The 26,429-nt window shown below is 47.6% G+C and overlaps 1 protein-coding gene across 1 annotated transcript in view; it reads left to right on the plus strand.

The window, feature by feature from the left end:
* The window catches only part of PLA2G15 (phospholipase A2 group XV), a 159,918-nt gene that overhangs the window by 83,845 nt on the left and 49,644 nt on the right, over positions 1–26,429 (plus strand). Inside the window, exon 5 of the mRNA XM_082271076.1 lies at positions 17,076–17,300. Coding sequence (XP_082127202.1) covers positions 17,076–17,300 — 225 coding nt within the window. The remainder of the gene's footprint in view (positions 1–17,075; positions 17,301–26,429) is intronic.

A 26,429-nucleotide genomic window follows, 5' to 3' on the forward strand; every position in this document is an offset into this window, starting at 1 on the left:
CTAGTTCCTTGCTGGGATCTCTGGTCCTTGCAATTTTTTCTTTTTAAATAGCTTTTTCTCCATCGTTCATTGATGGACGCATATCAGTAGGGTTATACTGCCCCCTAGAGGGGTAGGACACTAGGCAGGAAAAATTTTCTGGCTATGCCTATGGGCACCCTCTCTCTTTCTACATAGGATGTCAGTTTTAATCTGCCTAGTCAGGAGTAAGAACCTAGTTCCTTGCTGGGATCTTTGGTCCTGGCATAAAAGTATTTTTTTTTATGTAGATTTATTTTTTTAGCTAGTCTTTTTTTCCGGAATTTTTTCCTGTGAGATCTTCAAGCAACTATGCCGGGCTAGGCGACGGTTTGGATATCTAGATACAGTGGTCACCCCAGTCTGGCCAGCGAGCGCGTGCAGGCCTTAGCTCTGCGCTGGGTCGGCTGCGACATTGTCCCACTGGACGGGGACTGGCCCCGCAAGTTAAACGTCTCGCCAGGTCGCACACGACAGGGTCTAGGCCTATGTCGCAGCGTTTCTATTTGGCCAACAGCCCCCACACTGCGGTCTAGAGGGGTCCTTTCAAGAGATGGCGCCCACCTGTGTTCCTGGTACGATGAGTAAACATTCCCCCCCTCTTCCCTGGCGGATTTTAAGGTGGACGCGGGCCCCTCCCTGGGATGGTCAGATCCCCACATTCCTGGGTTTCCCTCTGTCCTGTTGTGTGTCCAGATGGAGGTGGCCTTGAGAGGGCGCGGTACGCTGAAATGTTTCTCCACCTACCCCTGCCTCATCTAATGTCTCGGATTCTGAGTCTGACTCAGCCACCGCAGACAGGGTCCTCCCTGCTGGGTCTATTACCTCGCGCCCAGTCTCCTCGGATAATGAGGATGAATTTTCTACTGCCGCGCATGATTCAGGCGCTGGTGGATGCACTGGTGGTTTTGGTGCGAGACACCCTGCAATTTGGAGGACGCAGCGGCGGCTGCGCCTGGGGCGCAGGTTGCATCTGGCATGCCACCTTGAACGAGGACATTGTATTACCATCCTTGTCCTAAGCCCAAACATCCTAAGAAATGTGAATACCTTGGATATAGTTCGGGCACTCAAGGTGTACTTGGTGACTACTGAGTCTTTTCGTGAGTCAGGTTCACTCTCTGTACTCACAGATGGCCCAGAACAGGGCTGCCTGCATCTGCCGCAACTATTTTCAGTTGGAGAGGGTAGTGCAGGATTAATCAATTAAGGGTCAGGTCCCTGGTTCGGTGCATTCTACTTTGGCGCCTAGTGCTTCCTGGGCTTTTCGCCATACAGGCATCTGTGCTTCAGGCAAGACGGCTACCTGGTCGTCTGTTCACACCTTTACCAAATTTTATAAGGTGCATATGCTGGCATTTACGGATGCTTCTTTTGGCCACAAAGTTTTGCTGGCAGCTGTCTGGAGGGCTTTTGGCCTTCCTTGAGGGTTTTTACTGTTTGTTTCAGATGGGCCTCATCTTTTGCTCCAATGAGTTCTATGTTACCTGGTTGGCTATGTTTAGCCATGGGGACTTGTTCTTTTCTGCTGTTCCCACCCCTCATTTTATGGCACTGCTGTGGGACGTCCCTACTGATATGAATCAGCGGACTGCATCTGTCAATGAACGATAGAGAGAACTGGATTTTTGATTTACCGTAAAATCCTTTTCTCTTAAGTTCATTGACGGACGCAGTACCCACCCCTCTATTTTGAGTTGGGTTGGTGTTACTTTTCTGACACTGCTTTGATACAAAACTGACATCCTATGTAGGAAGAGAGAGGGTGTACACTCTGGGACTGCCCATAGGCGTAGCCATAACTTTTTTTTCTGCCTAGTGTCCTACTCCTGTAGGGGGCAGTATAACCCTTCTGATATGGATTAGAGGAGTGCGTCCGTCAATGAACTTAAGAGAAAAGGATTTTATGGTAAGTCAAAAATCAATTTTTTTCTCCCCTGGGAGATCTACAATCAACTGCCGGACTGGGCGACAGACTGAATAATCTAGATCCAATGGTTACCCCAGTCTGGCCAGCGACTGCACACATACCACAGCTCCGCGCTAGGTCGGCCACCACATAGCCCCACTGGATGGGGACTGGCCTGCACGTTAAATGCCTCGCGAGGTTGCATATCCCCAGGCCTCCGCCTGTGTCGCAGCGTTCCTCCTGCCCGACAGCCCCCATTTAGATGGCGAGGGGGTTTTGTCTGGAGCGGTGCCCGCCTGGTTCCCAGTATGGTGAGTAGCTGTCCCCCCTCTTCCTAGAGGGTTTTGGGGTAGACTCGGACCCCTCCATGGGAAGGTCAGACCCCCATGTTCCCCTCCTTCCTGTTAGGCCCCCCTGAATTAATTTGGTTGCAGTCCCTGTGAGTCAACTAGCCCCCCCATCCACCCCCCCCATCTGGGGTATTGTGGTGGTTTGGGCTGGGTGTTGGGGCTGGGGCATGGTGCTGTAATGGTGGGGGGGGGCAGTACTGGACCTGGTGGGGGTCTGTGCCCAGTTCCCCCTTTCCCTGTGGTGCTTTTCTTGGGCCCCAGGGATCCCTCCTGGTTGCCTTTTGAAGCGGGGCGGCCATTTTGTTGTAACCTGTAATGTATATGGCTGGCGGCCATGTTTGTGTAGTCCAGTGGCCGGGCATACAAATAAGTGGCAGCCATTACAGAGGAGCCTCTGGGTTGTGATTTTGGCTGTGGGAGCCCCTCCTTGTCCCCTGGTGCTGACTCCTGGTTCTCTTCTTTCCCTGGACGCCGCACGTGGAGTACAGTTTATCCTGGTGCTGCCAGTGCCTATCTGGTGGTGTGGCGAGTCTGGTGGGGTCCTCCGTCTTTCTAATGCTGGATCGTGGGGTGCTCTGTCGCTGACGACCTGGTGGTTTTACCAGCATGGTGGGGGTGTCCCTTAGCAGTGTTTGACACTTTTTGTGGGGTCCCCCTATTTACTAATGAAGTCCTTTGGAGCACGTTCCCCCCCCCCCCCTGACCCCCTCTCAGAGGCTGCAGGGCCCTTGGGGTCCCAACCATCCATTGATGCACTGACGGCGGTCCTGGAGTCCTTTGTGTCCTGGGTGGAGGTGGCTTTTTGGGTGGCAGGGCTTGCAAAAAGCACCCCCACCTTCCCCTGCCCACCTGTCTTCTCAGATCCTGAATCTGATTTGGCCGCCGTGGTTGTGGCCCACCCTGCGGGGTCTGCGGCCACACGCCCTAACTTTTCAGGTGAATCCTCCACTCCTACCTTTAAGGATCCAGCTGACAAAAAAAGCGGAGGCTGGGGCCGGCCAATATATTCACTGTTGCTGGTTTGGCGCTTAGGCTGGTCTTCAGTATTGCCCCGGTGTTGCAAACTCTGACCAAGTGGGCTGAACTTTTGGGCAGTGATTGAGCTGCTCCCCCCTGCTGAACTGGCGGACCAGTTGGTTCAGGGACTCTTTGGATGTGGCTCCCCTGATTTCTAGGCTGTCTGTTTGGGCAGTGGTACTCCGGCACCTATCGTGGCTTAATTTTGGTCTGCAGACCAGACCTCTAAAACGGCTTTAACTGAGCTACCTTTTCAGTGATATCACCTGTTTGGGGCTACCCTGGATGACATCATTAAGAGTCTCACAAGGGGGAAGAGTACTTTTCTTCCACAGGCTGGTGAGGGTAAAGAACCTTGTCGTAGACGTGGTCCATCATTCTCAGCTCACAAGAAGGTTTTTCATCCCTCAGGGTCCACTGACAAGGGTTTAAACCTTTCAAATCCTCTTCGGGAGGTTCCAAGTGGCCTTAGTCTGGAAAGCAGAAAGTGGGATTCTCCAGACCCGCGGACAAGGCCCCTTCAACCTGACCAAAGTAAGAGGGCAAGGTGCATCGGATTCTGGATTTCTAGGCCCTTAACTGCTTTGTGCAGGTACAGAAGTTCAGGATGGAGTCTACTTGCACAGTAGTGGCATCCCTCCATCAGGGGGATTTTCTTGCCTCTATCAACATCAGGGATGCTTACTTGCACATTCCAGTCTGTGCACGTCACCAGCGCTTCCTCCGCTTTGCTGTAGAAGGGGAGCATTATCAGTTTGTGTCATTACCCTTTGGTCTCGCCTCTGCCCCTCGGGTCTTCACAAAAGTGTTGGCCTTGGTTCTGGCATTGCTATGGCAGCAGGGGATCACAGTACTGGGCTATCTGGATGACCTCCTCTTGCGAGCAGAGTTCTCTGCTGCTCTGGTGGATGACATGGAGATCACTATACAGACTTGAGGGAGTTCGGCTGGCTTCTGAGTTACCAGAAGTCTGCTCTGATTCCATCCAGAAAATTGGATTATCTGGGTCTGACTCTGGAATCAGCTCTAGCCAGAGTGTTCCTTCCTCTGGACAAACTCCAGAAGGTGCATGCTGCAATTTATCTCCTGCTGGCCAGCAGATGGTCATCCCTCCGGACTTGCATGCTGGTGCTGGGCCTGATAGTATCTACCTTCAAGGTGGTTCCATTTGCACAGTTCCATACGAGGTCCCTGCAAAGGGAGATCTTGGGCAAATGGGACAATTGTCTGAAGTCTCCGGAAACTCCGATCTGGTTAAGCTGGGAAACCAAAAGGGTTTCTGGTCTGGTGGCTTCGCTCTCCGGCTCTGCGACAGGGCAAATGCTTTCCCCCCGTGTATTGCACAGTCTGTCTGGGTTGGGAGGTGTCCTGGGTCAGAGCTCAGGGTGTTTGGAAACTGGAAGAGTCCAGACTACAGATAAATGTCCTGGAACTCTGAGCAATCAGGCTGTGCATGGATCACTGGACGAATCATCTTCTGGGGGCTCCAGTGTGAGTTCAGTCAGACAACAACACAGCTGTTGCTTATGTCAATCACCAGGGTGGAACAAAAAGTGTGTTGGCAGTTCTGGAGGTAGCTGGTAGTCTACGGTGGGCAGATCACTTTGTTCCGGCCCTCTCCTCTGTATACGTTCCAGGGGTGGAAAACTGGCAGGCCGATTATCTTAGTCGGCAGGTGTTGGACCAAGGGGAGTGATTCCTTTACCCCAACGTGTTTCATCAGATACAGTGCCTTGCGAAAGTATTCGGCCCCCTTGAACTTTGCAAATTTTTTCCACATTTCAGGCTTCAAACATAAAGATATAAAACTGTAATTTTTTGTGAAGAATCAACAAGTGGGACATAATCATGAAGTGGAACGAAATTTATTGGATATTTCAAACTTTTTTAACAAATAAAAAACGGAAAAATTGGGCTTGCAAAATTATTCAGCCCCCTTAAGTTAATACTTTGCAGCGCCACCTTTTGCTGCGATTACAGCTGTAAGTCGCTTGGGGTATGTCTCTATCAGTTTTGCACATCGTGAGACTGAAATTTTTGCCCATTCCTCCTTGCAAAACAGCTCGAGCTCAGTGAGGTTGGATGGAGAGTGTTTGTGAACAGCAGTTTTCAGTTCTTTCCACAGATTCTCGATTGGATTCAGGTCTGGACTTTGACTTGGCCATTCTAACACCTGGATATGTTTATTTGTGAACCATTCCATTGTAGATTTTGCTTTATGTTTTGGATCATTGTCTTGTTGGAAGACAAATCTCCGTCCCAGTCTCAGGTCTTTTGGAGACTCCATCAGGTTTTCTTCCAGAATGGCCCTGTATTTGGCTCCATCCATCTTCCCATCAATTTTAACCATCTTCCCTGTCCCTGCTGATGCCATGTTTGACAGTGTGTTCAGGGTGATAAGCTGTGTTGCTTTTACGCCAAACATAACGTTTTGCATTGTTGCCAAAATGTTCGATTTTGGTTTCATCTGACCAGAGCACCTTCTTCCACATGTTTGGTGTGTCTCCCAGGTGGCTTGTGGCAAACTTTAAACGACACCTTTTATGGATCTCTTTAAGAAATTGCTTTCTTCTTGCCACTCTTCCATAAAGGCCAGATTTGTGCAGTATACAACTGATTGTTGTCCTATGGACAGAGTCTCCCACCTCAGCTGTAGATCTCTGCAGTTCATCCAGAGTGATCATGGGCCTCTTGGCTACATCTCTGATCAGTCTACTCCTTGTATGAGCTGAAATTTTAGAGGGACAGCCAGGTCTTTGTAGATATGCAGTGGTCTGATACTCCTTCCATTTCAATATTATCGCTTGCACAGTGCTCCTTGGGATGTTTAAAGCTTGGGAAATCTTTGTATCCAAATCCGGCTTTAAATTTCTCCACAACAGTATCTCGGACCTGCCTGGTGTGTTCCTTGTTCTTCATGATGCTCTCTGCGCTTTAAACGGACCTCTGAGACTATCACAGTGCAGGTGCATTTATACTGAGACTTGATTACACACAGGTGGATTCTATTTATCATCATTAGTCATTTGGGTCAACATTGGATCATTCAGAGATCCTCACTGAACTTCTGGAGAGAGTTTGCTGCACTGAAAGTAAAGGGGCTGAATAATTTTGCACACCCAATTTTTCAGTTTTTTATTTGTTAACAAAGTTTGAAATATCCAATAAATTTCGTTCCACTTCATGATTGTGTCCCACTTGTTGTTGTTTCTTTACAAAATATTACAGTTTTATATCTTTATGTTTGAAGCCTGAAATGTGGCAAAAGTTCGCAAAGTTCAAGGGGGCCAAATACTTTCACAAGGCACTGTATGTCTCCAGTGGGGAACCCCTGAGGTGGATCTGTTGGCATCTTGGCTCAACAGAAAGGTTCAGAAGTTTGTGGCATGGTCATGGGATCCTCTGATGAACACCACAGAAGCGCTGGTGGCTCTGTGGGGCCAGTATCTGATTTTCGCTTTCCCTCCTCTCAAGCTTCTGCCGAGGCTCTTGCCCAGGATCGAGGCAGAAGGTATTCTGATCATTCTAGTGGCCCCAGACTGGCCTCGCCGGTCTTGGTACGCCGACTTGGTGCGGCTGTTCACCGACGTTGCTTGGAGACTGCCTCTCAGGGAGGATCTGTTGTCCCAAGGACCAATCTTCCATCCTGCTTTACAGTAGCTGGCTTTGACGGCTTGGCTGGTAAAAGCCAGGTGCTGAGGGATAGAGGTTTGCCTGGGTCAGTGATTCCGACACTGCTGAAAGCTAGGAAGTGTACCTCTAGGAAGATCTACCATCGTACGTGGAAAGCATACACTTCGTGGTGTGAGTCGCTTGGTGTTTACCCTCGCTCCTTCTAGATGTCTCGGGTCTTGACGTTCTTTCAATGGGGGGGGGGGGGTGGGTTGAGCAGAAGTTGGCCTTGAGTACCATCAAGGGCCAGGTGTCGGCCTTGGCGGTCTTCTTTCAATGACCCCTGGCCACGCACTCCCTGGTGCGTAACTTTATTCACGGGGTTCGAAATTTGACCCCACCAATGAACTAAAGAGAAAATGGGATTTTTGATGCAAGAAGGATGAGAAGGAGAGAAAAATTGGATTTTTGACTTTCTCTGATGTTTATTGACGGACACAGCACCCAACCCTCCATGGGTTAAACTGCTTGTAACAAAGAGAGGGGAAGGGAAGTATACCTCCTGGAACTGCCCATAGGCTTAGTCAAGTTCTTTTTTCTGGTTAGCACCCTATTCCTGTAGGGAGCAGTATACCTAATGATCAAGAATCCTGAGGAGCTGTGTCTGTCCATGAACATCAGAGAAAGTCAAAAATCCAATTTTTCTCTCCTTCCTTGCATCTGTTTGCTTTTTCTTGTTTGAGAATCTACAATCAACTTCCGGGCTGGGCAATGGGCTGGATAATCTAGATCCAGTGGTCTCCCCAGTCTGGCCAGTGAGCCTCCGCAGACCGCAGCTACGCACTAGGTCACCGCGACATAGCTTCAACGGACACTACTTAAACTCTAATGCTCCTAAAAGCTACTAAAACACTATAACAAGCCAGCACAAAAACGCTATTATCAGCATTTGTCATCAAGCATTTTTTTTTCTAGCATTTTTTAGGCTTAAAAAAAATGCTAGTGTTCATGGAGCCTTAGCGCTGAGGTGTCAAGTTTTTAGTGTTCTATACTACATGCTCCCATAACTAAAATGTATTGTCCATTGTGATCCTGTTTATTATTCAAATTTTTTTTTTTTTTACCTTTGCATTCACCAAACAGAAGAGAAGAGATTTCACATGGATATAGGTGGAAACTTAAATAAACAAAAACATATGTTTCCTGGGTCGGGAGAACATTAGAACTTCTAAAGTAATAATAATACACTCAAAGTCTAAATAAGAAGTTCCTTAGATAGTGGGCACTTTCTCTCCCCCTGCCTTTAACCAATAAATACTAAAGGTTGGCAGAATGAAGGTGTCAGTTTTTGAGAGTTCAGGGGTTGCTTTCTCTTCAATGGAGTTGGGTTTGGCAGCGCAGACTGCAGTAGAGGTAAATATCCACTACCTTCTTTACAGGAACGTATTTTAAATCGAAGTGCTGCAGCCAACATTGAAAAGAAAAAAAGAAAAGAAAAATCAGCATAAGGGACAAAACATACAATCAGCTGTGTCCTTTGTACTGATGCCTCTTATTTAAGGTTAAATCCTGCCCCATTGATGCCACCCACATTAATTTTGTCTTATGCATGTGGGTAAATGCAACTAAGGGGCTGTCATACACTCTCATTAGAGTGCCTGACTATGCCTGCCCCTTCTGCCCAGCTGTCTATTCATAGAAGCTGTACTGCTCATCTATTCCTCCTCCTTTCTTAGATCCTGTTTTATTCGGAGAAGCTGTAGTATAGCTGCTGTGAATGACAGAGGGGGCTGGCATAGTCAGGCTCTTGTCTGGAGTCTGTGGGAGCCCCTTAGTTGTATTAACAGCCACATCACTGGAAGATTATGGGGGGTAAGAGAGCATGGACAGTAGAGGATGTCTAGAAGAACAATATAAATAAATAAAATTATTGCACAGGTAGAAAATGTAAAATGAAATCAAAAAATGAATCTAAGCTGCAGGCAACAACACAAGAGGACATTTGGGGATAGAAACAAATACAAGTTGCTGCAATAAACAATCAAAATAATAAATGTCTCTCTCTCTCTCGCTCTCTGTCTCTGTCTCTCTGTCTCTTGAAGTGAGTATCCAATGTAAGTGTACACAGTCTCTTGAAGTGAATATCCAATGTAAGTGTACAAATAATTTGTAGAGTTTCCACCCAGGTGCATCTCCGCCTTGAATCATGTGAAATGCTTGCTCACCAGAGATCTGAATTCCAAATTATAAGAGTCTAGAAAATCGTGAGTGATACACAGAAGATCGCTTCAGTTCCCTTAGTTTAGGCTAAAAAGGATAGTGTCATGGCTGACAATGAAAATCGCTCTAGCTCACAAACCATATGAAAAAAAAAATGGTCCAAATAGTGTAAAACTGTATGATATTTTATTAAAAGAAAATGATACTAAGAATTAACAAAACTCCAGATAAAATGCAGCACCTAAAAAAATCAATGGTTCTTGGGAACTAGTCCACATGTAGACAAGCTTGACTTGCGTGGTAACATCACAGACATGGTTGGGCGTAGTCCGTGTCTGTGATGGACACAGTTTTAACAATTTTTATTATTTTCATTGTTTAGTGCGGCAACATATGTTATATTTGTTTCTAGAAGAACAGACATTCAGCACACGGGACACTACCTACGGGCTGTAAGTTATGTCCCTGGTGCTGATTTATCAGTTTTTTCTTTTGGTTTCTCTTAAACTTTAGGCTTTATGCACATCGCACTGGTACAGGTGTGACCAAGCACAGGCACATTTCTGCATGTCGCATGTAGAGCAGCTCAATAATATCAATGCAAGTAGCAAAAATGGAATGAAAAGAGCTCCCCCAGACCAAGAACAAAACTTGCTTGGAGATTTGAGGTACAAAAATATCAGTTTATTGGAAACCTCACAACAGGGAAGATTCAACTAATAGATTAAAAAACGCTGGCCACCATGTGGAATGGCATAGAAAGATAAGCAGTACCTTAGTGGGTGTCAATGGTGATGATGGTGTGCTGTACAGGAGATGTCACCCCAAGCAGGGGATAGGATGGAACCTGTGACTGGCAATGATGAAAAAGGGCTCGACCAGAAAAATGCCACATCAATGAAGAGAGCCCGCAAGTGCCGTTCTGCACTGGGGAGGCAAAATAGCAGGTACTTCTGTGTGGCCGCCGGCAGTATCTCCTGGGAGCACTGGTGTCTTCTGCTCTCGTCGTCCCAAAGCTGCGCCAGGAGATGACGTCACCAGGCAGCTGGAGACCAGTGAAGGTAAATGCAATGCAATACATTGTCCACACCATTCATTGCAATGTCCACACTAAATGGCAAAGGTGTATGGATGAGGCAGCCAGCTATTGAGGGGAAGAGGAACGCCAAATGGGACTACATGTTTCGGGGGAACCCCCTTCTTCAGGTCTAAAATTGGCTTTGAGAATAAGGGATTTAAATAGGGAAAGGAAGAGGGAGGAACCTGGAAACTGCTGACAACAAATTACAAATATAACGTATTGACCATGTGGAAAAATTGGAAAAACATAAACGTATACAAAATCATATGAGCAATTCAAGAAACATTGAAGAATATATGAAAAAAAAAGGCCCTTTTAATAAAACATAGCATAAAATATAAAAGGGCCCTTTTTTTTCATATATACTTCAATGTTTCTTGAACTTTTTATATGATTTTGTATGCGTTTTTTATGTTTTATGTTTTTCAAATTTTCCACATGGTCAGTATGTTATATTTGTATATTTTGTAATTTGTTGTCAGCAGTTTCCAGGTAGGGGGAGTCAGTGCGGGTGACAGCATGTCACCCCCCCCCCCCTCATCTTGCTCTATTTAAATTCCTTATTCTCAACGCCAATTTTAGACCTGAAGAAGGGGGTTCCCCCGAATCATATAGTACCATTTGTCGTTCCTCTTCCCATCACATGGTATGGACATTGTATTGTATTGCATTGCATTTACCTTCACTGGTCTCCGGCTGCCCGGCGATGTCATCTCCCGGTGCAGCTTCCGGACGACGAGAGCAGGAGACGCCAGTGCTCTCCGGAGAAACTGCCGGTGACACTGCTATTTTGCCTCCCCAGTGCAGGACGGCACTTGCGGGCTCTCTTCATTGATATGGCATTTTTCTGGTCGAGCCCTTTTCCATCATTACCAGTTACAGGTTCCATCCTATCCCCTGCTTGGGGTGACATCTACTGTACAGCACACTATCATCGCCATTGGCTCCCAATAAGGTACTGCTTATCTTTCTATGCCATTCCACATGGTGGCCAGCGTTTTTTTCCAATCTATTAGTTGGAACTTCCCTGTTGTGGTGTTTCCATTAAACTGATATTTTTGTACCTCAAATCTCCAAGCAAGTTTTGTCCTTGGTCTGCACTTTTTATTCTATTTTTGCTGCTTGTGTCATTTATCCTTTTGGGACTGAGTATGGGACAGCTGCACCCCTGACGAGATCCATGGACATTTTTCACCTATCATCATTTTTATTGTTAATCATCTTTCTGGTCTTTAGATTTGTTAGCTCTCAGCGCCAGGTTTTTCTGTGTGTTTTCCAATAATATCAATGGGCTGACCTATGCAGAAAAAACTTGCAAAAGAAGGTAATGAATCTTTTCCAAAATCACGCTGGCCCAAATCCCAACAATGAATTGCACTGCCGTGCACCTGCTTAAAGGCAGTGCATTTCTACCATATAGCTATAACTTCATTTTATTGGGATGCCAAATTCTTAAATGTTATGTGACAAGATCCCAACAGACTTGCTTACAGTTAAAATTGTGATTACATAGTTATTCTGGTTAAAGCAAGACACGAATCTATCTAGTTCAACCCATAGAAAAGTGATTACTAGTATTTCTAAGATCTCTGTGAAAGTATTATAATGAAGAGAAAACATTATGATCTGGTTCAAAATCCAGCAATTCATGACTAAAGAGAGATGCAGTGGTAGACAGGAAAAGTGAACAGTATAGCTCTTGCATCCACTGTGTTCATAAAAAGGGAACAATAAAAGAAGAGCAGGTTCAAAAATGAATCCAAGTACTGATAAATGAATTCTATTTTCTCTATCGTCCATTGACCGACGCAGCCTCATCTTCATGAGCTGTGTGGGCTATGCTGCCACCTGCAGGAGTAGTCTAGGCAGTACATTAGTACAAAATTTTAACATATACACGCCCACGGGGCTGTCCCTCCAGACATAACCCTCACAGACACAGCTCAGCACATCAGTTTGTTTCTGCCTAGAGAAGAAGTAGGACCTAGTTTTTCCTACTGGGACCTCGGTCTCAGTTTTTTGTATTCTTTTCAGAATGTTTTCTTTTATTTCTCTTTACTGACTTGCTAGCTAGTGTTCAGGGAAGAATTTCCTGGTGATCTACAAACAACGATGCCGGCTGGGGCTTTGCACTGGGTAATGTAGATCCTTATGGTCCCCCCAGCCTGGCCTACAAGCATGAGCAGGGTATAATCCCGCACTAGGCCTAGCCATGACGGTGCCCCTTTTCCAGGTGGGATCAAGCCTGCGAGCGGATATCTCGCCGGGACGTGACGACCTGGAACGCCCTGAGTCGCAGCCTACCCCTCGGCTGGCAGCACCCCCACTTCGGGTGGGAGGCAGTCTGCCCGAAGCGGAGCCACCCAGTCCATGGTATGGTGAGTAAATGTGTCCCCCTTGCCCCTGCTGGCCTTGGGGGGATGCGGACCCTCTCCTGGGGATAACAGGATTGTGCCTCCTAAAAGATCCCCCTGGCCTGCCTGGTGCCCGTTCTGTGTGTACGCCCCCCTTCCCAGTTCCTGCGGGGGGCTATGTGTCTGGGGCGCCTGGCGCCCTGGGGGGGGGGGGTGGCGGCAGGGTACCCTTGGGATTGCTTGTTCCTGTTGTGGATCCTTAAGGCCTCCATAGTGTCGGTCCCTGACTGCATGGCAAGCCGTGGGCGCTGCCATCATAAATGTGGGCGATGTAGTTTTTTTTCCCCATAGACTTGTATGGGGCAGCCATTTTCCCTGAGCTTCCTGTTGAACTGTTTGGGCATCCATGTTGTGTAGCCTTTTGTGCTGCACTGAGCAGCGTGACCTTTCATTCAGGTGATATCACTTCCTGTGTTCTATTTCCTGCTGCTGGACGGGGTCACTTTCTGTCTCTTTCTGCATGCTGCTGGAAGGATCAGGACGTGGTGGTACAGTAGTGGGGTCCCTGCAGACATATCCCTGCACGCTCTGCTGTTAGTATAGTTTAAAGGGGATCTCTGCAGACCGCTGTGTGTCTGTTTTAGTCTCACAGACAGTGACGGAATGGATTAGGGGTTTGCGGGAGTCTTTGGACCCTGGCTGTTCCTGCTGAACAGCTTGAACTGTTGGACCTGGTGATTCAAGCTCTAGTGTTCCTGTGTGATGCATCTATGGATACCGCTCCCCTGGTGGCCAGGGTTTCGGCTGTGGGCATTGCCTTGAGACGCAATTTTTTGGCTGAAGACCTGGTCGGCTGAACAAGCTTCTAAGAGAGCCCTGGCTGATCTCCCTTTTCTGGGAGAGCGTTTGTTTGGCGACCCATTGGATGAGTCGATTAAAGGGCTTGACTGGCGGGAAAAGTGCTCTTCTTCCTCAATCCTCCAACGATAAGACTCCCCGTACTAAGGGGGGGCCCTCTTTTTCTGCCCATAAGCGTTTTTTCGTGCCTTCTGGGCGCAAGAAAAAGGTAAGCCGTTGAGAGCTTCTGGAGGGGCTAAAAAGCATTGGGGCAAGCCCAAGGCCGGTCAGTCCAGTGCTGCTTAAAAGTCCTCTTCAGCCTGACGGGGCGCCCTTACCTGGATTAGGGGTGAGGGGACGTCTGCGCTTCTTCCAGGAACCCTGGACTTCCTTCATTCAGGACGATTGGGTTTGTGAACTGATTTGTTCCGGGTACAAGATTGAATTCTGGTCCCGGCCAGGGGACAGGTTTTTTTCAGTCAAATCTTCACCTGTCTCCAGAGCGTTTGAAGGTTCTGTGGGAGACTGCAAGGGGTGATAGTGCTGGTTGCTCAGCAGGAACGCTCTCTAGGTTTCTATTCAAACCTTTTCACGGTGCCCAGAAAGGAGGGCAAGGTGCATCCAATTCTGGATCTCAAGGCTCTGAACCACTTTGTGCGGGTGCAGAAGTTTTGAATGGAGTCCATTCGGTCAGTGGTGGCATCATTGAATCAGGGGGATTTTCTGGCCTCCATCGATCTCAAGGATGCGTATCGCCAGGTCCCCATATTCGAGGGACATCAGCAATTTCTCTGCTTTGTGGTGGCAGAGGAGCACTTTCAATTTGTGGCGTTACTCTTTGGTCTCACCTCGGCTCACAGAGTATTTACCAAGGTCCTGGCCCCTGTGCTGGCCTTGTTACATTGGCGAGGTATCTCAATTGTGGGATATCTGGACGATCTCCTGTTGCGAGCAGTCTCCCACTCAGATCTGTTGGGCAACATCTCCATCACGATTCAGACCCTTGCGGAATTCGGGTGGAAGATCAATTTAAAAAAAAATTTGATCTGATGCCATCAGTACGGGTCACCTATCTGGGACTGACCCTCGACTCTGCTTTGGCAAGCTGCAAAGGGCAGTCAGGTTGCTGATGGAGACCGATCAGTCCTCCTTGTGGACTTACTTGAGGGCCCTTCAAAGCAGCCCCATTTGCTCAGTCTCACTCGAGACCTTTGCAAAATGAGATTCTGGCGAAATAGATCAGAGATCCACGGTCCTTGGATCACAAGATTCGCTTGAGCCATCTTACAAAGTTGGCTCTTTCTTGGTGGCTCCGGTCACCTGCCCTGTGCCAGGGCATGTCCTTCCTGCCAGTGTTTTGGACGGTGGTCACCACGGACGCCAGCCTGTCAGGCTGGGGTGGAGTGCTAGGAAAGCTCTGTGCCCAGGGGACAGGAAGAGTCTTCCTTGCTGATCAATATACTGGAGCTGAGAGCGATCAAACTCTGCCTGCTTCACTGGACGAGTCGGCTGCACGGCTCTCCGGTTCGGATACAGTCAGACAATGCCACGGCCGTGGCTTACATCAATCATCAAGGGGGCTCCAAGAGTGTCCTGGCAGCCAAGGAGTCGCCCGAGATTCTGGTTTGGGTGGAACACCATGTTCCGGCTCTGTCCACATTCCTGGTGTCGAGAATTGGCAAGCAGATTACCTGAGTCGTCAGGTGTTGGATCAAGGGGAATGGTCCCTTCATCCAGAGGTTTTTCATCTCCTGTGTGCCCGGTGGGGGACTCCGGAGGTGGATCTGTTTGCGTCTCGCCTCAACAGGAAAGTTAAGTGGTTTGTGGCCAGGTCTCTGGATCCTCTGGTCGACGCTACAGACGCCCTGGTGGCTCCTTGGAGCCAGTATCTCCTGATCTATGCCTTCCCTTTGCTCATACTCCTGCCAAGGTTTCTTCGATGGGTGGCGATGGAAGGCATTTCGGTCATTCTGGTGGCACCAGACTGGCTTCGGTGGTCTTGGTACGCAGACCTGTTAAGAATTGTCGCGGATCCTCCATGGAGAATTCCTTTGCGGGAAGATCTACTGTCTCGTGGACCGATCTTCCACCCTGCTTTATGGTCGCTGGCTTTACTGGCTTGGCTGTATGGAGCAAGGTGTGGAGGGATCAGGATCTCTCTGACTCGGTGATTCCTACCCTTTTGAAGGCTTGGAAGACAACTTCCAGGAAGATCGATCATCGCACATGGAAATCCTACATTTCATGGTGTCAATCGCTGCAGCTGCACCCTCGCTTATTTTCTGTAGCTAGGGTTTTGGCCTTTTTTACAAAAAGGGGTTGAGCGGGGACGGTGTTGGGGACTATCAAGGGCCAGGTGTCGGCCTTGGCTATTTACTTCCAACGTCCGTTGGCTACTAATGCCTTAATTTGTACTTTTATTCAGTGGGTGCATCATCTGGCTCCCCCAAGGAGATCCCTGTTGCCACCATGGGATCTCAATCTGGTTTTCTCTGTTCTTCTTCAAAAGCCTCCTTTTGAGAATATTAGGAGATTTCTCTGCTTTCTTTGTCGCAGAAGGTTGCATCCTAGTGGCTATTACTTCTGCTCGCAGAGTCTCGGAGTTGGCGGCGCTGTCCTGTCGTTCACAGGGATAAAGTTGTCCTCCGACCTAATCAGTCTTTTCTCCCTAAAGGTGGTGTCAGATTTTCATTTTAATGAAGACATTGTGTTGCCTTCCTTATGTCCTAAGCATCTCATGCAATTTGCCTTGCACTCTCTGGATGTGGTTCGGGCAATCAGAGTTTATCTGATGGTCACTGAGTCCTTTAGGAAGTCGGACTCTCTCTTTGTCCTTGCGGATGGTCCTCGCAAAGGTTTGGCTGCGTCCGCTGCGACCATTTCAAGATGAATCAGGCAGATGGTTGTTCAGGCTTATTCACTCAAGGGTTAGGTTCCTCCTTTCCCTGTGAAGGCTCATTCTGCTAGAGTGCTGAGTGCCTCTTGGGCTTTTCGCCATCAGGCCTCAGTCATATAAGTTTGTAAGGCAGCGACTTGGCCGTCTGTGCACACCTTTACCAAATTTTACAAGGTGGATTTCGGATGCCTCTTTTGGCCGCAAGGTTTTGCAGGTTGCTGTTTCAAAAGAGTGTTTTTTTTTCTTCTTCTCTTAGAGGTCTTTTGCCCGGGTGAGCTCATGTTTTGGTTGAGCTTCATGTTACCCAGTTGGCTAGGTTTAGCCTTTGCAGTTTTACGTTACTTTCTGGTTGCGTTTTTACCACCCCTCATGCCTATACTGCTTTGGGACGTCCCAGACAGCTCATGAAGATGGTACTGCGTCTGTCAAAGGACGATAGAGAAAAGAAGATTTTTGTAAGATCTTACCATAAAATCTTTTTCTCTGAGGTCCATTGACAGACACAGCACCCGCCCTTCTGATTGGGGATGTTTTTTTTTGTCTTCACAGCTTGCAACTAAACTGATGTGCGGGGCTGTGTCTGTGAGGGTTATGTCTAGAGGGACAGTCCCATGGGCGTGTATATGTTAAAATGTTGTACTAATGTACTGCCTAGACTACTCCTGCAGGTGGCGGCATAACCCACACAGCTCATGAAGATGAGGCTGCGTCTGTCAATGGACATCAGAGAAAAAGATTTTATGGTAAGATCTTACAAAAATCTTATTTTTCTGTTATCTAGATGAAAACACAGAATACTTTGAAGCTTTACAGAAGCTCATAGAAACTATGTTTGAAACCTACAAGAGCCCCGTGGCGCTCATTGCACACAGCATGGGAAACCTGTATACACTTTATTTCCTCAACCACCAGACCCAAAACTGGAAGGACAAATATATTCATTCTTTTGTGGCTCTTGGTGCTCCTTGGGGTGGAGTTGCTAAAACAATGCGAGTTCTTGCTTCAGGTCAGTATGAAATGTAATTCTTTTAAACCTGGTCTAAAGTAATCATAAAATGTATTCAAATAACTGCTAAACTGACATATGCACTCAGATAGCCGGTCTCTTTCACTCGGATGCCAAAAATGCCACCATTCTAGGTGTTTAGGCTTTTTTTTTTTTTTTTTTTTTTTTTTATATATACAAAATAGAAAATATCTAGTGCCACATCTAGATCAGTTAGAAAAAAAAAATCTGTGTTACTGGTCACATTACTAAAGACAAACAAAAAGCACCCAACGGACTTTAACCACTTAAGCCCCGGAGGATTTGGCTGTTTAAAGACCAGGGCCTATTTTGCGATTCGGCACTGCGTGACTTTAACGAACAATTGCGCAGCCGTTAGACGCTGTACCCAAATGAAATTGACGTCCTTTTTTTCCCACAAACAGAGCTTTCTTTTGGTTGTATTTGATCACCTGTGCAATTTTTTACTTTTTGCTCTATAAACAAAAAAAGAGCGACAATTTTGAAAAAATAACAATGTTTTTCACATTTTTTTATATGAAATTCTCAAATTTATATGTAAAAATCAAAATTTTTAACGTTTTAGGCCAATTTGTTTTCTGCTACATATTTTTGGTAAAAAAAATCGCAATAAGCTGATTTTGATTGGTTTACGCAAAAGTTATTATGTTTACTAACTACGGGAAAGATTTATGTCATTTTTATTGCTTTTTTTTTTTTTAACTAGTAATGGCGGCGATCTGCGTTTTTTTTTTTTTTGCGGGACTACGACATTGCGGCGGACAGATCTAACCCCTGACTGACATTTTTGACACTTTTAGGGGTACCAGTGACATTACTATAGTAATCAGTGCTATAAATATGCACTGTTACTGTAAAAATGACACTGGCAGGGAAGGGGTTAACTTAGTGATCAAGGGGTTAAGTGTGTCCCTTGGGGTGTGGTTCTAACTGTCAAGGGGCGTGGCTTGTGATGTAACCACAGAGACATACGATCCTACATAGCAGGATCATATCGTCTCTGCAGTTACACCAGGGAGAATGACAGGCGGCTTTGTTTACGTTAGCCACCTGCCTTTCTTCCTCTCCAGCAGGAGATTGTGAGTGACCGGCGGACATCGTAGCCTCCGGTCACTCGCGTGGGTATGTCAGGAAAATGAGTGGGGGCGGGAGTGCGCCTAGAGGCTCGTGGGCGAGCGATGTAGCAATATATCGCTTTGCTCAGGAGGGGCTGACCGCTACAGTATATGTACTTGCGGCGGTCGGCAAGTGGTTAATGGCCAGTTCACACCACAAGCAGTGCAGTGCTTTTTTTTCTGCATCAGAAATGCATGGAAAATGGGTTATATGGGTTTCAATGGCATAGGTCACACCAGCGCAGTGCGTTCCAGTGCTTTTCAGGTCCAGAAAAAAAAGTATAACTAGCTGCTTTTCTTCTGCACAGAACTGTACTGGAATGCGGTAAAACGCATCAAAAACATGCAGGCAGAAAAGCATCCTGCACGGATCTGGAGGACGTTTTTGTGTTGCGAACGAGCAGTTAATGTACCCACACAAAAAACTTTATAAAAAACCCCTTTTTTCTGTGCACAAAAAAATTTTTTTACATGAGCGAACAAAAATAAAATTATACCATTCATGTACAGCAACACAAATATAAATTTCATCTTAAAGGTATATCGCTATACAGCTGCAAGAAAAAGTATGTGAACCCTTTGGAATGATATGGATTTCTGCAAAAATTGGTCATAAAATGTGATCTGATCATCATCTAAGTCACAACAATAGACAATCACAGTCTGCTTAAACTAATAACACACAAAGAATGAAATGTTGCCATGTTTTTATTGAACACGCCATGTAAACATTCACAGTTAGGTGGAAAAAGTATGTGAACCCCTAGACTAATGACATCTCCAAGAGCTAATTGGAGTGAGATGCCAGATGCAGGTTTGCTTTTCACAAGAAGCATTGCCTGATGTGAATGATGCCTCGCACAAAAGAGCTCTTAGAAGACCTACGATTAAGAATTGTTGACTTGCATAAAGCTGGAAAGGGTTATAAAAGTATCTCCAAAAGCCTTGCTGTTCATCAGTCCATGGTAAGACAAATTGTCTATAAATGGAGAAAGTTCAGCACTGCTGCTACTCACCCTTGGAGTGGCCATCCTGTAAAGATGACTGCAAGAGCACAGCGCAGATTGCTCAATGAGGTGAAGAACAATCATAGAGTGTCAGCTAAAGACTTACAAAAGTCACTGGCAAATGCTAACATCCCTGTTAGCGAATCTACAATATGTAAAACACTAAACAAGAATGGATTTCATGGGAGGATACCACAGAGGAAGCCACTGCTGTCCAAACAAAACATTGCTGCACGTTTACAGTTTGCACAAGAGCACCTGGATGTTCCACAGCAGTACTGGCAAAATATTCTGTGGACAGATGAAACCAAAGTTGAGTTGTTTGGAAGAAACACACAACATTATGTGTGGCGAAAAAGAGGCTCAACAAACAACAACACACAAACATCAAAACCTCATCCCAACTGTTAAGTAGGTGGTGAGGACATCATGGTTTGGGGCTGCTTTGCTGCGTCAGAGCCTGGACGGATTGCTATCATCGAAGGAAAAATGAATTCCCAAGTTTATCAAGACATTTTGCAGGAGAACTTAAGGCCATCTGTCTACCAGCTGAAGCTCAACAGAAGATGGGTGTTGCAACATGACAATGACCAAAAGCATAGAAGTAAATCAACAACAGAATGGCTTAAACAGAAGAAAATACGCCTTCTGAAGTGGCCCAGTCAGAATCCTGACCTCAACTCGATTGAGATGCTGTGGCATGACCTCAAGAAAGCGATTCACACCAGACATCCTCAAGAATTACTCCTGACCATTGTGCACGTCTGATCTGCAACTACAGGAAACGTTTGGTTGAAGTTATTGCTGCCAAAGGAGGTTCAACCAGTTATTAAATCCAAGGGTTCACATACTTTTTCCACCTGCACTGTCAATGTTTACATGGCGTGTTCAATAAAAACATGGCAACATTTCATTCTTTGTGTGTTATTAGTTTAAAGAGGAAGTAAACCCTCCTCTGCAACTTGTACCTATAGGTAAGCCTATGATAAGGCTTACCTATAGGTACTGTAAATAATCTCCTAAACATGTACCGTTTAGGAGATATTTACCTTACATGCAGCCAGTGACGTCACTGGCGCATGCGCTCTGAAGGAACGGCTGCTCGTGCCGTTCCTTCAGAGCCCCGTGCCGTGACCGTCAGCTCCCGCGCGCGGGAGTGACGTCACTGCGGCTCCGGCCAATCAGATGGCCGGATGCCGCGATCCCGGAAGATGGGCGACTGGACATGTCGCCCGTCATAGAGGTAAGCGGGCGGCACGGCGGGAGCTCGTTCTAAGGTAAGTATTTCATAATGAGCTAGAATGCGATGCATACTAGCTCATTATGTGTTTCTCTTTCAGGGTGAAAAAAATAAATATTTCGGTTTACAACCTCTTTAAGCAGACTGTGATTGTCTATTGTTGGGACTTGATGATGATCAGATCGCATTTTATGACCAATTTGTGCAGAAATCCATATCATTCCAAAGGGTTCACATACTTTTTCTTGCAACTGTATGTATATGTAATCAATACCTAAATAAACAGTAAATTAAATCAATGAAAATACTTGCAAATATATGTTCTTTAGCAAGGAACATACATTGCACATTACCCATAATGCTACCAAAATTAGTGTGTACTGTAAATTGCCTCCATCATTGCTCCTGTTTCCTCTTGCTAGAGATTGCCATTTTGTAGAAGCCCAGATCCCCTGAACAACAGCAGCTTCCTTGGCTGTAAAGTATAGGAGGGTTTAATTCTGCTTTAAGGCTGTCAGTAGATCGGCCTCTGCAAGTCTGGCAGTGCTTAAAAATAGAGGGAAACTGAGTATGTGCACAGCAGGGTGAGACAGTATATTACTGGATTTTAACAGTATACGCACTTATTTTTAATGTTTTACATAGCTTTAACTGCCAAAGAGGCCATCCTGAAGTGATCTAGCAGGACTTAATTTTCTGACTAAAGTTCCACTTTAATGTCTCTACATATTAGCATTTATAATGCATCTGACTGGGGGTGGGAATGACCCTTCACTTAGCATACATACGTTAGTCGCACCTCGGCTTTGAATAGTAGATTATGCTATAGAAAAAGTATACTCCTGTAAATGCAAGCACTTTACAGACCATACCTGCATTTTTTGCAATTGGACTTTCTGCCTGTAAAATCATTCATACATCAATATAGTGCGCAAAGACCCCTAAAATGTATGTCAATTACATAATAAAAGTAGAACTAAAGGCAAAACTGTTTTTCTCTTACGTCCTCCGACAGTCGCGGGCCACTCATACAGTCTTCACCAATGGGGTATTAACTTCCTCTCCACAGGAGTAGCTAGGCATAAGACGTGTTAAAAAACAAAGCATTTACATAGACACACCCATAGGGGCTGTCCCACTGGTCCAATACCCCCCTGCAATCAGCCATCCCAACTCAGTTTGTCTTCTGCCTAGTTAAGGAGTAGATAGGCTTCCCTGTGCTGGGGCTACAGTCTCAGCCGCCTTCTTCTATTTTATGATTTTTATTTTCTGTAAATGTCATTTTTCTTTGCATTACTAGCTGTTTATTTTGTCAGCGTTAGTCGGCTCTTCGGATGAAGACGGCGTTTGCAGAGCTGGGAGTCGGACTGGTCGTCCTGGTTCTCCAGGACAGAGGGTCAGATGGAATCCCAGCCCGCCATCGAGCGTTTAGCAGGCTATGTGTTCGCCCTGGCCTCGCAAACGACCCATCCCTGTCCTCAGGGATGCAGCCTGTGAGGTGACTACCTCACCTGGATGCCTCATCCACGGTTATCTGTGCACTATTTGGCGTCCTGCGTTTTTGGCTGACGGCACCCCTGCCATCTGAGGGTGGGCGGTTTCCCGCCGATGAGAGGCACCCCACACCATCGAGTACAGGTAAGTACATTCTGTGTGGGGCCTCTGTCTGGGGCTGGCAGTCCTGTGTGTCTGTGTTATCCCCTCATGTCTGTGCGTTTTTGGGCTCCCTGATCCCGATCCCTGCGGGGGTTTTCTGTCACAGTCGGTGCGCTGTGTGATTTTCTGGGGCCCCTCTCTTGTGTCACTTTAGGGTGCTTTGGAGGTACAGACACGTGTGGCGACCGCTGCGGCATTAAACACCGCCGGTCCGCCATTTTAGGTGTGGGCAGCATGTCTGGCTTCACTATGGGCGCTTATACAGCATGTTTATGGTGTGTTTTTGGCGCCTTGCGGCACCATCTTGTGTGTGGCATAACGATCGTTCCGAGCACATGTCGGCGGGCAATTTACCGAAGCCTCCCATTAATTTCTATTGGCAACCATTTTTCTTTAGCCTAAAGCCTCAGTTCAGTCTATTGCGGTGACATCACTTCCTCCTTTCTCTCAGAAGGACTCGGCTGCGGTTGGAACACTCCTGTGGGGTCTGTCTGCTGTCCTTTTTTCCTTGTGCATTCCTTCTGGTTTTCAGTTTATCCTGCTTAGGGGTCTGTGTTCACAGTTAGTGTAGCGGTGCGCTGTGGGGGTCCGCGGCGCGCTTAAAGGCCCAGTACCTTTTTTTTTTTTTAAAAAAAAAAAACCTTTTTCTTTTGACATGGAATCTCAGGACAGAAAATTCCCTCCAGCCTTGGTGGGTGATTCAGGTTCCTCTGAATCTTCTACCCTGACTACTTTGTCTGCTGCTGTGGCGACTTTAGTGTCAAAGGTGGATATTCTGATGACTGAACAAGCTGATAGAAAAAGGCCTAGGCTTTCCTTTTCTTCTGATTCTGAATCTGACTTGGTTGCCATGGGTGGCGTGCCCCTTTCAGGGTCTTGCTCTTCTCAGTCTGAGGGGGAGGCGGAGGTTGCAGGGGTGGATGATTCCCCCCCCTGGGACGCCCGAGGAAAGCGCAGCTATGGATGCGCTGATTTCTGCCATTAAAGAAACACTCCATTTAGAGGATGAGCCCAATCCTCCGGGCATTGTGTCCTCTTTTGGTACACACAGGACCCGCAAGGCGGCGCAGGTCTTCCCCTGCCCCGCTGAGTTCCATGCTACAGTGAATGAGCAATGGCGCAGTTTAAAACGCACTTTTGTGGTGCCAAAGAGGTTTCAACTTCTTTACCCTTTCGCGTCTCCTACGGATTCGCGCTGGTGTGTGGTCCTCAAGTGGATCACACTGTGGCCAGATTGAACAAGGCTACTCTGGTTCCCACCGAAGATCACCCAGTATTTAGGGATCCTACGGATAGGAGGATGGAATCACTTGCCCACCATGCTTACATGGTGGCCGGTTCCATGCTGAAACCTATCTTCGCCTCTGTCATGGCAGCTCCGGCTGTGGCGGATTGGACGAAGATGCTTAGACGCACTCTCGTAGCTGATTCTGCTCCCCCTGCTACATTGGCGATGGTGGACCAGATTTATCAGGAGGTCATGTATTTGTGCGATGCGGCCTTAAATGAGGCCCCATTAGCTGCGCGCCTGTCTAGTATCGCGGTGCTAAACCGTCGCCTGATATGGTTGAAAAGCTGGTCGGCTGACCAGACTTCCAGGAAAACAGTGGCTAACATCCCCTATGCGGGGTCTCGCATTTTTTAGGGAATCCCTGGATGAATTGGTGAAAGGAGTCACTGGGGGCAAGAGCACTCTGTTGCCCCAGAACCATAAGGGAACATTTTTCCGCGGAAAGCAGGGCCCTTCCTTTAAACCAAGTCAGGGGTCCTTTCGTGCCTTCAAGACACAGAACAAGGGGAAACCTTTCAAGTGCCAAAGTGGCCAGAGAAAGCCCTGGACGGGCAAACCAAAATCCGGCCACGCCGGAGCGGCGGCTCAGTCCGCCTCTGCCTGAAGGGGCGCCCTCACCCTTTTCAGGTGTGGGGGGGAAGTTTGCACGGTTTCCTCCAACCTTGGCTGCTCCGAATTCCGGACAGGTGGGTTCAGGAAATCGTTCGATCAGGGTACAAGATTGAATTCCTTTCACGACCGGCAGACAGATTCTTTCCCTCAAATCTTCATTTGACCCCAGGGCGGTTACAGGACTTGCATCAAGCTGTGCAGGATCTCTTCACCCAGGGGGTTATCGTCCTGGTGCCTCATCGGGACAGATTTCGGGGGTTTTACTCGAATCTGTTTACTGTGCCCAGAAAGGAGGGCAAGGTGCGTCCGATTCTGGACTTAAAAGCTCTGAACCGCTTTGTATGTGTTCGGAAGTTCCGCATGGAATCGCTCCGCTCGGTGGTAGCCTCCCTGAGTCCAGGAGAATTCCTGGCCTCTATCGATCTGAAGGATGCGTACCTACACATCCCCATTTTCGAGGGCCATCAGAAGTACCTCCGATTCGCTATCGCGGAGGAACATTATCAGTTTGTGGCGTTACCTTTCGGTCTCGCTTTGGCTCCAAGGGTCTTTACCAAAGTGTTGGAGCCTGTTCTGGGCCTGTTGCGGGCACAGGGCATTGCGGTCTTGGGATATCTGGACGATCTCCTGTTAAGATCGAGTGCCAGTCAGAGCCTGTTGCGCGATCTGCCCACTACGGTCCAGACGCTCCAGGAGTTCGGATGGACCATCAACGTTCAGAAGTCGACCTTGTCTCCGTCGGTTCGTCTCCCATATTTGGGAATGGTTCTGGACTCTGCTCAAGCAAAGGTGTTCTTGCCGGAGGACAAGCTCCGGACCCTGCAGTCCGGAGTCAGGTCCCTCAGAGACCACAAATCCTCGTCACTCAGGGCCTGTATGCGGTCCCTGGGGTTGATGGTGTCAGCCTTCGAGGCGATACCATTTGCACAGTTTCACAAGCGATCTCTCCAAGCGGAGATCCTGGCCAGTTGGGACAGACTGCCTCAGTCCTTGGACCTGAGAGTGTCTCTGAGTCGCCAAACCAGAATGGATCTCTTGTGGTGGCTTCAGTCCCCGGCTGTGTCGGAAGGGAAATCCTTCCGGCCATTACTGTGGACGGTGATTACCACGGATGCCAGCCTGTCGGGCTGGGGTGGCGTCCTGGGCAACCTGTCTGCCCAGGGCACTTGGTCGGAGGAATCCTCCCTTCCAATAAACATATTGGAATTGAGAGCAATCAGGCTGTGCCTGCTCCATTGGTCGGATCGTCTTCAGGGCCGTCCTGTACGGGTGCAGACGGACAAAGCCACTGCGGTGGCTTACATCAGCCACCAAGGGGGCACCAGGAGTGCCCGGGTGGCCCAGGAAGTGACCAGAATTCTGTCTTGGGCCGAGACCCATTTCCTGGCGATTTCGGCAGTTCACATCCCGGGTGTAGAGAATTGGCAGGCCGATTATCTGAGCCGCCAGACCCTGGACCAGGGGGAATGGTCCCTGCACCCGGAGGTATTTCAAATGCTGTGTGCGAAATGGGGATCCCCGGATGTGGATCTGTTCGCGTCTCCACTAAACAAAAAAGTGGAAAGGTTCGTGGCAAGAATGTGCGATCCTCTGGCAGACGCCTCGGATGCGCTGGTAGTGCCTTGGCATCAGTATGATGTATGCCTTTCCTCCGATTCAGTTGTTCAGGTTTCTTCGCAGGTTGGTCTCGGAACCAACTTTGGTGATTCTGGTGGTGCCGGACTGGCCGTGCCGGTCCTGGTACGCGGACATCGTTCACCTGGCCGTCGAGCCTCCATGGCGGCTTCCGATGCGGGAAGATCTTCTGTCTCAGGGACCGATCTTGCATCCTGCTGTACAGTCGCTGGCTTTAACGTCATGGCTGTTGAAAGCCAGGTCCTGAGAGACAGGGGTCTCTCCTCAGAGGTCATTCCTACTTTAATCAAGGCTAGAAAAGCCTTGTCTGGTAAGATTTATTACCGTACATGGAAAGCTTATTTTGCCTGGTGTGAGTCCAGGGGCTTCTCTCCTCGTTCATACTCGGTGGCAAGAGTGTTGGCTTTCCTTCAGTCTGGTGTGGACCAACGCCTTGCGTTGGCCACGATTAAGGGCCAGGTATCTGCACTGGCTGTTCTTTTTCAGCGCCCTGTGGCGTCTAATTCTTTGATTCGCACCTTCATTCAAGGTGTGCGTCACTTGGCCCCTCCT

The sequence above is a fragment of the Pelophylax lessonae genome, assembly GCF_965119305.1.
Source record: "Pelophylax lessonae genome assembly, chromosome: 10".
Taxonomy (NCBI): Eukaryota; Metazoa; Chordata; class Amphibia; order Anura; family Ranidae; genus Pelophylax; species Pelophylax lessonae.